The sequence below is a fragment of the Pseudochaenichthys georgianus genome, chromosome 19, assembly GCF_902827115.2.
Source record: "Pseudochaenichthys georgianus chromosome 19, fPseGeo1.2, whole genome shotgun sequence".
Lineage (NCBI taxonomy): Eukaryota > Metazoa > Chordata > Actinopteri > Perciformes > Channichthyidae > Pseudochaenichthys > Pseudochaenichthys georgianus.
This window is the reverse complement of record NC_047521.1, coordinates 17,335,587-17,351,988: the sequence shown is the minus strand read 5'-3', so window position 1 is coordinate 17,351,988 and position 16,402 is coordinate 17,335,587. Positions and strand designations below refer to the sequence as shown.

The following is a 16,402-nucleotide window of genomic DNA, read 5'->3' as shown; positions in this document are numbered from 1 at the left end:
CCGCTCTCAAAATCAATCCGTCACTGCTATCAGCTCGAAAAGTAACGTGTGCGCCAGCAGCACGCAGAGAGGAAAAATCTAATTTAACAACAACATTGAAACCACAATCAAAGGTAAATAAATAGTTTTATTGTAATATAATGTATTCCCACTACTACTTAATATATGCTATGTAACATACCACACAAGCTAAGCTAACAGACTGTGTGTAGCGTTTGGACTTAAGCTAAATGAGCTGTCTGGATGAATATTGTGTTAACATAAAACCCAACCACGAACTATAGGCTACTGCTTAACTGGATTTACACAGGTTAACATATGTATAATAAAACAAGTTGCTTAGTAAGTATATATGAGATGATAGTGATTGAGATAATTGTACAATTATTAGTTACCCTTCTCAATGGTCTCTCTTCTCGATTATATTGCTGAGCAGCATGTCCAAGGCTTTAACCAGGAGAATAAAGGAGCTGGAGGAAGAATGGGGGAAGCTCAGGTCCGAGCTGAAGGAGAGAAGTCAAGCTGGAGAGGATTCAGAGCTGACGTCCAATCCATCCACTCATGAAAACACTGACTCCAAACCTGATGTTAACACCAGCAGCTGTAAAAAGGGTAAGAAAGTAGCCAAAGAGCGTCCTTTCGACTTCTCTGCACACCCTCGGCGGCATGTGGCTCTGCGGCTGGCTTACCTGGGATGGTCCTACCAAGGGTTTGCAGTTCAGGATAACACTGACAACACCGTGGAGGCCAGACTCTTTGAAGCTTTGCTGAAGACACGGCTGATCCAGGACAGACAGAGCTCCAACTACCACCGGTGTGGTCGTACTGATAAAGGAGTCAGTGCCTTTTCCCAAGTGAGTTCTCAAAGTACTCATCATCTAAATTGGAATAATGTAACAATATGGTGAGAAAATATGCCATTAATCTGAATGGTGCTCTAGTTCTGTGCCCAAAATTTGATGACAACAATATTATAGCTGCATAAACGTAAGAGACATGTTTCCTCTTCTTTGTAGTGATATTTTTCAATCTAGAGTTACTGCTCAAAGTACCAAAGAAATACATTTGAATTAAACAGCTGTGTCTCTAGCAATCATGATTCTGTTTCTCAAGATAATAGTTTTTTTCACTATTATTTGTTGCCCCCTAAGCACCTCAACCCACGTGCCATGACATATCATTGTCTGATATACTCATAAACACACAAATTCTAGCTTTATTAATAGCACTACAGTTAAGGTAGAAAAATGTTTAATTTTAGATTTTGACTTCAACGGTTTTATTCCTCCACAGGTCATAACAATCGATTTGCGCTCCACACAGTTTTGTGGAGGACTGGGCATCTCAGTTCCTGAACATGTTGATGTTAGCATCAAGAACAAAGCTACTGGCAGTGAGGTTCCCTATGTGAAGATGCTGAACAGAGTCCTGCCTCAGGACATTAGGATCTTGGACTGGTCTCCAGCTGCAGAGGGCTTCAGCGCTCGCTTTGACTGTAAGTCTCGCACGTACCGGTACTACTTCCCCCGCGGATCCTTGGATGTGACACTGATGGCAGAGGCTGCAAAAAGGTGGGTGAAGACACAAAATGATGAATGTTGATGTTACCCCTCAATGTCACAGTTCTGATTTGATGGTTTGTTAACCCCGACAGATACGAGGGAACTCATGACTTTCGCAACCTGTGCAAAATGGACGTGGGAAATGGAGTCCTTCAATTTGAGCGGACCATCTTGTCTGCATCAGTAAAGCCTGTGCAGCCACAGGACATCTCCAGCACTGGCCCATATGATGTATTCATATTTGAAATAAAAGGATTGGCCTTCCTGTACCATCAGGTATGAAGACACACTGATCAGTGATTTTTCTTTCCTTAAAATGTTTAATTTCAAGCCGTCATATTGATATATATATATTGATGATTTGTGACATTTGCAGTCTGGGTGAACTCCATGTTGTGTTTCATGCAGGTACGATGCATGATGGCACTCCTTCTCCTGATAGGGCAGAAACTGGAAGACCCGGAGCTAATTGATAAGCTCATGGATGTTCAGAGTAACCCCAGGAAGCCACAATACAGGTGTGTTTGTGTACAAATCCATAATAAAAAACAATATGGTAAAACTACATTTGCATCTGTATGAATGTTTCTTTTGTCATTTGTCTCTAGTATGGCAGTAGACTACCCGCTGGTGCTGCACGACTGCCACTTTCAAGGTCTGGCCTGGGAACAGGACATTGAAGAGGTGAGCCACGTCCTGTCTGAGCTTCAGCAGCACTGGACCCAGAGCACAGTCCGGAGCCACGTCCTGCACGGGATGATCCAGGGTTTGGGGGCCGCAGGTGAGATGTTCAAAGAGATGAACACACCTCAACATTTTTAATTATGTCAAAATACACCTCTGCAGGGCCAGACTGGGATAATAATTTAGGAATCGAATGTCACTCCAGGCCAATATTCACACATTAACAATAGACGTTTACATACAGAAAATCATATACTGTTACTCTTTTGTTGAAATATTTGTCTGTGTCCCAATAACATCTTTTAGTTTTATTATTTAAGATAAGTTAAACCTTTTATTGATCCCTGTAGGGAAAATTATATGTCACCGCAGCAACAGTAATAAGTATGATACACAGGATAAAAAAAAGGTCAAACTTACCACAAAGGTAAATAAATAAATAAAAGTGTAGTAAAAAAAAAAGGGAAAATGCTAGATTCAATAAGTTAATTGGCAGGAGAACAAAAAGGATATTAGACTCCACAGTGAGAATAATTATTAACACTTTGAACTGCACTAAACGGTACAAAAGGTGCTTTACAAATAATGTTTGCTTGATAGAATACTTTGCTTAGACACAGTATAGTGTATATACACATTCAAATATTTGTTTAAATTGTTTCACTCGTCTCTATTTACAGGTGGAGTGTCCTCCAATGCCTGCTGTCTAGTAGAAGGCAGCAAGCAGAGAAACTACCGGCCCCTGCTCGAGCGTCCGTGCTGCGAGAGCCTGGAGTCCAGGATAAACCATTTTGTCAAAAGAGGCAGGCTGGAGCGGGAGGAAGGGGAGAATGGAGGTGAAACGGTGCACAGAGGGAAAAAGTCCAAACATTCCCACAGTTCCCCTAGTCTGCCTGTTTCATCAGAGATGTCATCACCAAAACAAAGTACAGATGAAAAAGCAGAAGATTAATATATTCTCACAGGAGAATCAATTTGCCAATATATCATTTGTAATTGTTGTTTCTGGAAGCATTGTATATACATTTTAATTCGAAAACAAAATGTTTTTTTTCCTTTTTCATTTCTTAAAAACTGTGTTATTACATTTTCATTCATGCAAATATTTTTGCTTTGAAATAAACACGTTTTTGAGAAATTGTTTATCGCTGATATTTATTTTCAAATGTGTTATTGAACGCAGTGGTCCGACCTCAAGTTGTAAATGGGAATTTGCAATTAACTAAGCGGAACCAACGTACGTCGGTAAAGTCGGAAGACTTTCGAGGTGGCGCTTGTCAAGCTAAGAAGCTAGGTCGTTAGCAATCAGTTGAGTGCAAGTCAGAGTTACAGACGGCAATATCTTGCGACACGACTGTGCTCGCCATTGTTTTCTGACTGCATATCTGAAAGGGCGGAGTGGAGATGGCTGCTGGTTTGTGGTATTGCAGATTTGTAGTCGCTCTCACCTGATAAAGACTTGTGCTAACGTTAGCTTGTTAGCAATCCTGGTTGTTTACTACACCGCTGTGGCTCTGCAGGACATCCCAAAGTACATTCAGCCGAATTAAGGAGAAGCACACGTTACAAGGTGAATATACAACAAGGGTTTGGTGGTTAACTAACAAAATAACTTTAATAACTGTGTTAACCGGTCATTCTCTCAAATAAATTGGTTGCATAATAAAGGAGCTATGGTCTGGGTTTATTTTGGTGTTGAGTCAAGAATAACTTCAAAGCTGTCTAACTAACTTTAGTTTGCTTGTTATCTAATTTGTGCACAAACTGAGTGCAGCTCAGCCTCTCCACAGCAGGGGGCGTGTTGCCCTCATAGCAGCACCAGACTTAATATACTCATAAATAGCAAGCAACACCTGGATATTTTCAGAAATGTATTCGAAACATCTGTATATATCTCTATCATCTTTCTTAGATTTAGATTGAATTACCCTTTATATTGGCTCCACTGTATGTGGACAAACATAATATATACACCTTGTCAGCTTTTATTTCCTTTTAATTGTAATGTCTTTTTTTTGCATTGCCCTGATTTACATAAACAATTTTTTAATTTGGTATGAACTTTACATGAAAGTTAAAATACTAACATGCTGACAGTTATTTGTAAAACTTAACAATACTCGGTTGTTTTCATAAGTTTATATGGATCAAAAAGAAGAGAAAACCCATCCACAAATATGCCCAATACATTGTGGTATTGGGTTTGAGAACAATGCTGTTTCTCTTTTAGCCATGAATTTATACTTAAAAACAATTGACATTTCCAATCTACAAGTTTTTTTATGATAAAATTGCTTTTTGTATACATTTGAATCAGCTTCTCAGAGTCACCATACAGCTAGAGTAACCCTTGTATTACTTTAGTGACATTACTCCCTGGTTAAACTTCCTGTGTCTTTGCCTCAAGATGTTCCTGGTGGGACTGACGGGAGGTATTTCCTCAGGGAAAAGTGCAGTGTCTACGATGCTGCGGGAGCTCGGGTGTCCCATTATTGATGCTGATGTTGTAGCAAGGAAAGGTGGGTGGAAATCTCTCCTGCAAATATTAAGATTTCAAGTCAAGAGTTAGAATAACTAGTCAACACTGTCATCCAGGATAACTAAAATTAACTCACATGTGGTAATATGGATTCACCCATATGTCCCACATCACTGACTCATAACGTGTATTATTATACTGAAATGGACATGAAGATGTTGAGCCTGTAGGAGGTTCATTAAGACAAACGCTTGGAGAGTGCATGCATCATGACGGCCGTCTCTGTTGACTACAGGGATGATCTAGTAGTTATCTGGTGAAGATAAAAGGCCACAGAATTAGGGGAAATGTCCCAGCTGCATGTAGGAAATAATAGAATAAAGATTGAAATGCACTCTGGTGATTGTTATTAAATCGATTACAATATTTTCTAATCCCCCTTTTCCCCTCTGTGTGTACTACTTTTCTTAGTTAGTGCAAAACGGTATATGTTCTTATTTTTGACACTGTGTTAAAGGTCATCTATTATGCAACTTTGTCATGTCTTTTATACATAAACATGTGTCCCCTATGTGTAAAGAGATTCTGAAAGTTTCAGGAAAAAATATTTGCTCACTTTTTGTCTTGATCCATTTATTTATGATGTCATAACGATTTTTTGGCTTGTGTAGCCATCAGCCAATAACCAACCAAGGTAACACCTTATCACCTGAATCTCCTCCTAGAGCACCATTCTTTTTTAACCAAATATCTCTCCGAGGGGCGTGGGGAGTGGCTCCTTATTTTCATCTAAAGTAAAAGACCCAGAATCAGCACTTTTGAAACAGAGGGGATTATGGGATGCTACATTTATCTGTTTGGTATTTCAAACCAAACACTTCAGAGAGATGTTTGTATATATATATGAGACCTATAATATATTGATGAAAAACAGTATAATAGGGGACCTTTAATTAAGATGTTCTTTTCTTGATACAAGTTGTGGAGCAGCACACTCCGGCCTATTCCCGCATCGTTTACCACTTTGGACCGGAGATCCTCCTCGAGAATGGCGAGATCGACCGGCAGAAGCTCGGTCAGCTCATCTTCGCCGACGAGGAGAAGAGGAAGCTGCTGAACTCCATCACCCACCCGGAGATCCATAAAGCAATGCTCAAAGAGATCCTGTTGTACTTTCTCAGAGGTGAGGCTGAGTGTGTCTGAGTTACAATCTACTGAAAGGGAGCTATGGCTGTTTTGATGTGGAGCGCCGATTGTCACAAAGCTGTATGAATTTCTCACTACACGCCAAATAATGCCAACATTTTAGAATATTACCAATATTTTTTACGAGGTTAAACGTGATGGTGGATCCAGCCACTGTGTATGTTGTTAAAAAGTTAAGAACTTTGCTACTTGTATTTCATAATGTTATAGTGTAAATGTTTTGAGGCACTTTTTAAAAATGATTCCTCTTTTGTTTCCACAGGATACCGCTACGTCGTGCTGGATGTGCCCCTTCTGTTCGAAACAAGACGTCTCACTAAGTTTCTCAACCACACTGTAGTAGTCTACTGGTAAGCCCACTGCTAACTTCCCCATTATTTTACATGACTCATTATTTCCAGGTTTCTCTCATCAAAATCTTAAAATATGTTGATGTTTGTTTTTGACAGAAACTGGCCATTAAGCCCAGTTTTGTGAGTTTTTGGTTACCTCTCTCTTATGACATTTATTAGCATGACTCACTGCCTCTGGATTTTTTTTAACAAGGCACCCTGGCTGCTCCATAAATAACCTCCATTGTCTGTTCCCTCTCAGTGACCCTGCCACTCAGCTGCTGCGCCTGATGCAGAGGGACGGCCTGACACAGGAGCATGCGGAGCAGCGCGTTGCCGCACAGATGCCGCTCAATGAAAAGCGCGGCCTGGCCAATCACGTTGTGGAGAACTCCGGCAGCCGAGAGGACACCCACAGGCAGGTCCTGCGACTGCACACACGGCTGGAGGACTCCATGGACTTCCTCTTAGTAAGGGTCATCGCTATCGCTGCCACTACTAGTCTGGGTGGGATTCTGCTGTATGCAACCAAGATACTTATGTCCTAACAGAGGACAGACGCGGGGAACAATAAGTGGGGGAGTGAGTAGAAACAGGCGAAGGCACACCGGGGGGTCCCGATTCAATTTACTGTGTGATTAGTTTCCCAGCACCCACCACTACAGTTCAGTGGTGTGACGTGCTCTGTTTGCTCCTAACACCGACTTCCATTATTGACACAACATGCACTGATAAATGTGGTTTAGTGGGAAGGGTTTGAATGTGCAATTTCTTTCGGTTTCACTCAGAAACATTACAAACATGAAGGTGATACCTTAGAGTTGCTGCCCAATGCAGTAACGTTTATTTTAAGTTTTAAGGGCATCAACAGTGATCCCAGTTTTTTTTTGGTGTCGTGTGCAACACATAACTAACATCAGCAATATCAGGCAAATGACTCGATCTAGTATATATGAGATTTTATTTGATTGTATTTTATACCCTATGATGATATCCAAATAAGACATTTTGGTTGATAGTATACATTATGAATAAAACAAAATGAAGAGCAGAAAAAAGTAAACAGCTGCACATTCTTAAAACCGTTTATTTGCAGTTTGTTTATTAGCACAAATGCCAGCCCTGTCCCTAATGATAAATGTGCAAAATTATTGGATGGCCTACAATACCCAACATGAATGAGCTGATATTTACATAATATGTAATATGATTGCATGTTGATGATATGTATAATTAAGAGGTGACGGGATGTATTTGACAATCCATTTGTAATGGGAACAGAATCAACAGACTTTATAAATATATACTGTAACACTGTATTTTCTTACACTTGAAGCTCTCTGTAAATACTAAGTCTGTGATTTTATTTTCTGTAAGCACTCACTTGTCACTATACACAACATTTGTAGCAGCTGTTTGAATGAATTATAAAAGCGTTACTGTTTTAACAAATAACAACTGTCAGATGGTGTCCCTTTTCATTATTTATTTTGTATAATTTTTTTATTTTGCCATTTGTCCTGAACATATAATACTGTTCAATATTTACTGTGCAGAATGATTCTGCAATTTGACACTAAGAGGTTAATTTCTAATTCATTTAAGGATGGGGGAGGTTTCTTTTGGCCTCTTAAATCAGATTTTAATACATATTAGTTTGAGGAGGTTTTTATGATATTACAACTAATTTGGAAAAAAAACAACAATAACTTAACACAAATGTTGAGCCTTTGAATATCCTTTACACAACTGCTGTTGAGTCTCAATACCCACATTTTTCAAAACCGTAATGGCAACTAAGGATTTCTGTAAAATGTTAGGTCGTACTCAAAATCCAGGGAAATTACGTCACTGACATCATCAGGGTTATTCTCAGACTTTAGAAAGCTCACCTCAGAGAAACAGGAGACATTATACAACTTTTTTCACAGAATGAGGACTTTTTAGGAATAAACTGAGAAAAACTGTAACTGAAGAAACTAGAAATGTATTGTTATCATTGTTTCTTTTAAAAAGTGACAAATGTCTGTTAGAATCCAAAGTAGATATCTACAAATGTTTGGTTTGTCCAACCAACAGTCAAATTAATTAAATATTTTCTGTATGACTAACAAATGTTTACGCATGAGAAGTTATTAGAATGCTAATTGTTTTATTCCATCAGATTACCATATTCGGTAGCATCCTATGACAACAGATATAAATCCTATCGACAACCCAATATTCTTTGCAAAACACATTGATATAATAACATCCTTCAGGTAATGTGTTAGTGACAGTTCCTAAGGAGAGGAAAATAATGAACTCCCGTTAACGGTGAGTTGTGACGTCCTTGTTCTTTACCACATTAGAGCTTCGGCATGAAAATTCAGGCCTACAGGCGGATGTGGTGACATCTTGGCACTGAAGTCCCAGGAGCCTGGGTGGCTCACTTGGCTTGGTCTAAAGCTCCTACTGGTCTCATATTTGTTTTCATCAAGCCACAGCAGAAATAATGCAAAGTGACTGGGGCTGAGGTGGGCGGGGGGCAACATAATGCACACAATAAAACTGGCATGACAAATTCAGGGAGAGCGATGATGAACATGATTGTCTATTCTTAGGTTCCTTTGTTTTGTTTTTTTAAATCTACTCCTGCCTCTGTCTGAAAGTAACATGGTTTACTGGGCAGTCATCTGTTCGGCAGAGATTTCTAAATGTTCTTCTCTTTCTCAGACACAGACAGAGGCCAGATGCAGAGCGTGTAAGGAAGTCTATATCTACACCAGCAAGTGTGAAGGCTCCAGGCGGAAAAAGGGTGTCGAAATCTCAGTCTGAATATAAATTGCTTTTAATTCTGAGGGTGTCAAGCTAAAAGGTGAAAGTCTGAAGTTGCCTTGTTACACTTTGTAAAAGTGCATGGATACAGGCACAACCTAACACTTCATTGTGTGTGGTAGGTCTTCTCCTGCAGCAGGACAAATCATTTCCTGATGGCAGGGGGTAAAGACTTCTATAATCTCACCATCATTTTCAGAGAGTGGGCCTGCGGCACCACAGTGTGTCCACATTTTGAATCTCCTGTCTGAGTGGTTTTTCATCATTCCCCCCGCCTACACTGCCGTCAGGGAAGGTAAAGCAGCGTGAGCAAAGGAAAACCAAATAAATAGCTTAGCACAAAATTCTACTCCGGACATTAAACATGCTTTATTGCATGTTATGCAATGTTTAACTTAATATGTCAGCTCAGGCCCGGTTCCAGAACAAAATGACTAAGGGTGCATCTGAGATTAGAGAGAGTGCAGTGGTAAAGTGCTATTTTTATAAGTGGGGAGTGGACCTAACACCCTCTAGGGGGGTCCTCACCTCCTCTGGGGGGGTCCGGGGGCATGCTCCCCCGGGCAGTGATGTACCTGAACGCGTTCAATGAACGATCGTTCATGAACGCGTTCATATTTTGGGCGAACGTGAACTGAACGTACTGTATTTCCGCTAGATGAACGTAATTGAGAACGCGTTCATTATCAGCACTGTATAACGGCGTTCAAAAGTGGGTTCATTCTCAGCACTGTATTATAACGGCGTTCAAAAGTGTGCCAGATTTCATATGCCTTTCAGCCGAAACCCCAGTTAAAACACACCGTAAACAGGCTTCAAAATAATGCGGAAAACCACCCAATCTGGCAACAGCAAGCTGCCTGTGACGCGTACGCGCCTGTAACCCCTGGCTGTCGCACTAAAATATAAATATACTAAATATATCAGACTCCTCACAAGAAACAATGTGGAACCGCGGAACCGGCGAGCATTGAATGAAGTATGGACGAAGCCGAGAGCAGCTGCAGCAGCACTCGCTCAGAGTGAGACTCTACGGCAGGGGTGGGGAACCTCCGGCCTCCGGGCCGTATACGGCCCGCGAGACAATTTGGTACGGCTCTCGAGGTAATTTATAAACACACGCAAAAAAAAAATCATTAGCATCTGGTTAGCTAGCTATGCTAACGAATATAAGAAGCTTTGTCTACAACCAGTGAGGTAAAGGCACATCTTTATATGATCATTATAGTTATCAAAAAAATAAGAGAATAAAGTAAACAGGTATAAAATACTATATGACAGTTATTAATAAAGAAGAATACAGTTTGAAAGGGGAGTGATTTGTCAAATATCCATAAATTAAAAGAAAATCTGTTTACAGTTGTGTTTGGGTGTTGAGAGATGTGTCCATAGATCTCCTAATGTTGCTCTCAAAGTGCACCAGATTGATGCTTTTAACTTCAACATTTAAAAAAAAATCTTCCCAGGGGAGCATGCCCCCCGGACCCCCCTAGAGGAGGTTAGGTCCCCCCCCCACTTAAATCATGTTCACATGGATAGGAAACTAAATACATTTGCACACATCTTGTGTCCATATCTTTCTGTTTTGGTGGTCACGCCACACCCTGCACGTGCATGCATACGCGAGTCATGGTAAGATATCTGGATTAAGAGGTTGCTTTTTCTTTGCACAGAATGAAATGAATGAGTTGTGATTTTAGTTTTTTTAAGCAGAGGTCAATAACTTGTACGGCCCTCTGAGGATATTGTAAACATTGAAATGGCCCACTAACATCGTACAGGAGACAAATAATAGCTCGCAGCAACTTATTGAAAAAAGAACTATGAACTATAGTCTAGTGGGTAGAAGGGGGTATCATGCACCCCCCTGAAATATACTTTTAATTCGATTTTCTAGAGTGAAAAAATCGTGTAGAAAACGATTAGCTATGTTAAAAAGTTGAAAAATTGTCCCACGTATATTTTTTTCCCAAATTAGTGTTTATTTACCCTAAAAATCGAGTTTCACTCTTTTTACACCTTTCACTATATCTCAGCCATTATTGCAGATAACTGAACAAATAAGGTATCCAGATCCATGTTTTGAGGGTCAAGGAACACAATAAAACTATTCTTAAAGTGATCACATGTGTCTGTGGCATGCTATTATGCGAATTAGTGCCGCCATTACAATAAAATAGCATTTTAGTCTTGTACCAAGAACGATGTATTTTGCACCGACAGAGAAATATTCTTATAATCAGTGTTTCCTAAGTGTAAAAAGTATGTAGAAAATGATGAGCTATGTTAAAATGTTGTCTGGATGTCCCACATGTATTTTTTATGCAAATTAGTGTCACAATTGCCAACAACGGAATGTTCACACTTTTCACTCTATCTCAGCCATTATTGCAGATACATGGACAAATAATGTGTCTAGACCCATGTTTTGATGGTCAAAGATCACAATAAAACTATTCCCAAAGTGATCAGATGTATCTGTGGCATGCTATGCAAATTTAGAGACGCCAATATTGCAGTAGAGTAAGTGAACACATAGGGTGTCCAGACAGATGCTGTGTATTTAACCAATATTTATTTGTTTTGTACTAGCCTACAGCAAGGGTCAAACATCATAATATAAGTATTGATGTGACTACTCTTTCCCATTCCAGATAAGCAGTCAAGGTTTGGCTCTCCACTATCTGATTAATACTCAATTTGAATCATCGTTTTCAATGCTATCATCAGAGTCAAATTCCTCTTCGTCTTCCTGTTCACGCTCTGCCGTGTCCAGGAGATCAACCAGGGAGGTTGGCAGGACAGGACCACAGGACCACACCGGTCTCAACACTCCATCAATCCTCATCCATCCCTGCTCCTCATCATAGGGGTTTGGTTTTTCTAAAATTGATTCATCAGCTCGCTTGTATAGAGCGACGCGATGGTTCACACGTTGGACGTGCGGCTTCAGAGCATCATAGCATGGAGGAAGGCGAGCCAGGTCAACCTTAGACTTGGCAGTGAGTTTATCGTCCTGCCCCACCATTTTGCGCAGCAACTTGGCACGGACTACGTCCACTGAAGACTCACGACTCTCTCCATATATCAGACAGGTGAATTGCTCCAACTGCTTCAGCACCTCAGGCTTGACATTCCAGTTGTCGCCCAGTTGACTGAACGCCCTGTGAAACTTCGGGTTCTTCTCCAGCTTTTTCAAGGGCCCCACCTTCCCCTTCCCTTTGAAGTCACTGGGGCAGTCTTCTCCGCTGAACACATGGAATCCAAGAAGTGTGGCACAGTAGTCTTCTCCCAGGTATTCTGCGAGCTCAGAGAGGTTGAGAAGTTGTCTATGTTTCCCTGACCCCGTATCCAGGTATATAGTCAGCCTGATGGCACGAGCGTGGTAAAGAAGAATCACAAATATATCTGTGTCAGGTGTTCAGACTACAGCATTCTTGTACCCAGGGGCAGCAGCATGATGAAGGAGTACCACCCTTGTATCAGTCTCTTCCTGGTTGCTGTAGATAGTGGGGAGCTCCCGTACCTCAACCTGATACACAATGGGACATTGCACTTTGATCAACAATGACAGAGACTAGACACAAATCACAGATAATCACTGAGAGTATAATTAAACCATCAATCACTTTTAATATGGGCTTTCAATTTACCTTGCCATTTGAGGAGAGAAGTTGATGGGCTCTCCCTTCCACGACCAGCACTGCCATCTCTGTTCTCTCCAGCCTCGAAGCTGCCTGTTGATCACTCCGTACACGCAGCAGGAGCTGGCAGAGGTGCTTTTTGTTGTCATCATTTGTGAGAAACATCTTGAAGTCATATGGCTTCCTGGTTGCTGGTCCAGCCAAAATGATCTTCTCTGAACTGCCACGTCTCAAGCTCTCCTGTGCTTTGATAGATCCTGGATGGTAACTGTCAGTCGAGAACAAAAAGTGCTTTTTGGCCATCATCTGATCAAGCAATTGTGGGCATATCTCCCCACAGGGTGGAGGAAGGTTGGTGAGGACATGGAGCAGAGCCATGCCATCCTGGATGAACAGGGCATCCTTAGGGTATGGCAGATCCTTTGGGGTGGTGTCCGCCAGAATGTAAAGAAAGGGTCCAATCATAACCACATGACGGACAAATGTATCTGGCCAACACCAGATGATGGGTAGGGCTTTCATACAGACACCAAGATCAAATGTATTCAGGACCCACCTCTGATCCACCTGATCAGTGGCTAGCTCAGAACGCTTCAGTAGCTCACGAACAACTGTATTGTCAGTGATTGGTTGATGGATGGGCGTGCCGTGAAGTAGTCCACTGTTGATTTTCTGAGTGGAGGAGTACCAGTTGCAGAGGTGAAGCCCCCTAGTCCAGGCACGGGCTGCGGTCCATTGCTTCCGATGTACCTGATAAAGAGCCAGCTGTAGTACACTTGCATCTCAGTTGCATAGACTGTGTCATTCTCTGCTGGCGGTGTGAATGATGAGCCATCATTAAACTTTGGGTCGGCTTACACTCTCGGAACCACAGACAAGTACAAAAACATTGCTCTCCTACTCCGCCAGAATATTCTGCAGGCTTTCAGAGGGTCCAAAGACCTACAGTGGCCGCCAACAGCTGACGACATGGAGCTCACTCCTGAAAACCTCTTACCCACAGACCTCGTCCGGTTTCTCAGCATGGTTATGGCTGGCAAGGAAGACATGGAGACGAATGAAAAGATGAAGCGCCTGGTATTCTCCATTGGGCAAGAACTGTGCCGTGCAGTGTCAGAGGGAGAATGGAAGTTACCAAAACACATTCTACTCTGTGTGACTGTCAGGCACTTGTTCAGAAGCAAGTAGCTCACCACAATATTACACAGGCTTGGCCACTCTGAGAGCTACGGATTTGGTTTGGATTTGGAAACTGCCCTGGCAAAGGTCCTGGACAAAGTCTCATCCTATCGGACACCCGCAATTGTCATAGGAGATTGAAACATGGTATTCCACTGTGAGTGGGACAATTTGAATAAAACCACGCCCAGTGTGCACGGCAGCAACATTGTCAACAGTGCTGGGGGAATCATGGTCCAGGAGGTCAAGCCTGGGTTTGAGAGCAACAAGGTCCGAATGCTACCCGTCATCGACAAGTCGCAACAGCGTAGCCTGAAAGTCAACACACCAGAAACACTCCCACCCTTGCATTTCACTCGCGCCGACCCAAAGTTTAATGATGGCTCATCATTCACACCGCCAGCAGAGAATGACACAGTCTATGCAACTGAGATGCAAGTGTACTACAGCTGGCTCTTTATCAGGTACATCGGAAGCAATGAACAGCAGCCCGTGCCTGGACTAGGGGGCTTCACCTCTGCAACTGGTACTCCTCCACTCAGAAAATCAACAGTGGACTACTTCACGGCACGCCCATCCATCAACCAATCACTGACAATACAGTTGTTCGTGAGCTACTGAAGCGTTCTGAGCTAGCCACTGATCAGGTGGATCAGAGGTGGGTCCTGAATACATTTGATCTTGGTGTCTGTATGAAAGCCCTACCCATCATCTGGTGTTGGCCAGATACATTTGTCCGTCATGTGGTTATGATTGGACCCTTTCTTTACATTCTGGCGGACACCACCCCAAAGGATCTGCCATACCCTAAGGATGCCCTGTTCATCCAGGATGGCATGGCTCTGCTCCATGTCCTCACCAACCTTCCTCCACCCTGTGGGGAGATATGCCCACAATTGCTTGATCAGATGATGGCCAAAAAGCACTTTTTGTTCTCGACTGACAGTTGCCATCCAGGATCTATCAAAGCAGGAGAGCTTGAGACGTGGCAGTTCAGAGAAGATCATTTTGGCTGGACCAGCAACCAGGAAGCCATATGACTTCAAGATGTTTCTCACAAATGATGACAACAAAAAGCACCTCTGCCAGCTCCTGCTGCGAGTATGGAGCGATCAACAGGCAGCTTCAAGGCTGGAGAGAACAGAAATGGCAGGGCTGGTCGTGGAAGGGAGAGCCCATCAACTTCTCTCCTCAAATGGCAAGGTAAATTGAAAGCCCATATTAAAAGTGATTGATGGTTTAATTATACTCTAAGTGATTATCTGTGATTTGTGTCTAGTCTCTGTCATTGTTGATCAAAGTGCAATGTCCCATTGTGTATCAGGTTGAGGTACGTGAGCTCCCCACTATCTACAGCAACCAGGAAGAGACTGATACAAGGGTGGTACTCTACCTTCATCATGCTGCTGTCCTTGGCTACAAGAATGCTGTAGTCTGAACACCTGACACAGATATCTGTGTGATTCTTCTTTACCACGCTCGTGCCATCAGGCTGAATATATACCTGGATACGGGGTCAGGGAAACATAGACAACTTCTCAACCTCTCTGAGCTCGCAGAATCCCTGGGAGAAGACTACTGTGCCACACTTCTTGGATTCCATGTGTTCAGTGGAGAAGACTGCCCCAGTGCCTTCAAAGGGAAGGGGAAGGTGGGGCCCTTGAAAAAGCTGGAGAAGAACCCGAAGTTTCACAGGGCGTTCAGTCAACTGGGCGACAACTGGAATGTCAAGCCTGAGGTGCTGAAGCAGTTGGAGCAATTCACCTGTCTGATATATGGAGAGAGTCGTGAGTCTTCAGTGGACGTAGTCCGTGCCAAGTTGCTGCGCAAAATGGTGGGGCAGGACGATAAACTCACTGCCAAGTCTAAGGTTGACCTGGCTCGCCTTCCTCCATGCTATGATGCTCTGAAGCCGCACGTCCAACGTGTGAACCATCGCGTCGCTCTATACAAGCGAGCTGATGAATCAATTTTAGAAAAACCAAACCCCTATGATGAGGAGCAGGGATGGATGAGGATTGATGGAGTGTTGAGACCGGTGTGGTCCTGTGGTCCTGTCCTGCCAACCTCCCTGGTTGATCTCCTGGACACGGCAGAGCGTGAACAGGAAGACGAAGAGGAAGAGGAATTTGACTCTGATGATAGCATTGAAAACGATGATTCAAATTGAGTATTAATCAGATAGTGGAGAGCCAAACCTTGACTGCTTATCTGGAATGGGAAAGAGTAGTCACATCAATACTTATATTATGATGTTTGACCCTTGCTGTAGGCTAGTACAAAACAAATAAATATTGGTTAACACACAGCATCTGTCTGGACACCCTATGTGTTCACTTACTCTACTGCAATATTGGCGTCTCTAAATTTGCATAGCATGCCACAGATACATCTGATCACTTTGGGAATAGTTTTATTGTGATCTTTGACCATCAAAACATGGGTCTAGACACATTATTTGTCCATGTATCTGCAATAATAGCTGAGATAGAGTGAAAA

The 16,402-nt window shown here is 42.3% G+C and overlaps 2 protein-coding genes across 2 annotated transcripts; both read left to right on the top strand.

The window, feature by feature from the left end:
* The first annotated feature begins 4 nt into the window (after positions 1-4).
* pus3 (pseudouridylate synthase 3) lies at positions 5-3,399 on the top strand. Its single transcript, XM_034107634.1, has 7 exons — positions 5-113; positions 437-854; positions 1,294-1,571; positions 1,655-1,838; positions 1,971-2,080; positions 2,171-2,343; positions 2,927-3,399. The coding sequence occupies exons 2-7, from the start codon at positions 438-440 to the stop codon at positions 3,196-3,198; spliced, it is 1,434 nt and encodes a 477-aa protein (XP_033963525.1). The 5' UTR covers positions 5-113; position 437; the 3' UTR covers positions 3,199-3,399.
* A 108-nt stretch (positions 3,400-3,507) lies between these two features.
* dcakd (dephospho-CoA kinase domain containing) lies at positions 3,508-7,727 on the top strand. The gene is made up of 5 exons (XM_034107635.2): positions 3,508-3,816; positions 4,654-4,765; positions 5,705-5,908; positions 6,194-6,281; positions 6,526-7,727. The coding sequence occupies exons 2-5, from the start codon at positions 4,654-4,656 to the stop codon at positions 6,809-6,811; spliced, it is 690 nt and encodes a 229-aa protein (XP_033963526.1). The 5' UTR covers positions 3,508-3,816; the 3' UTR covers positions 6,812-7,727.
* Positions 7,728-16,402: the final 8,675 nt, after the last annotated feature.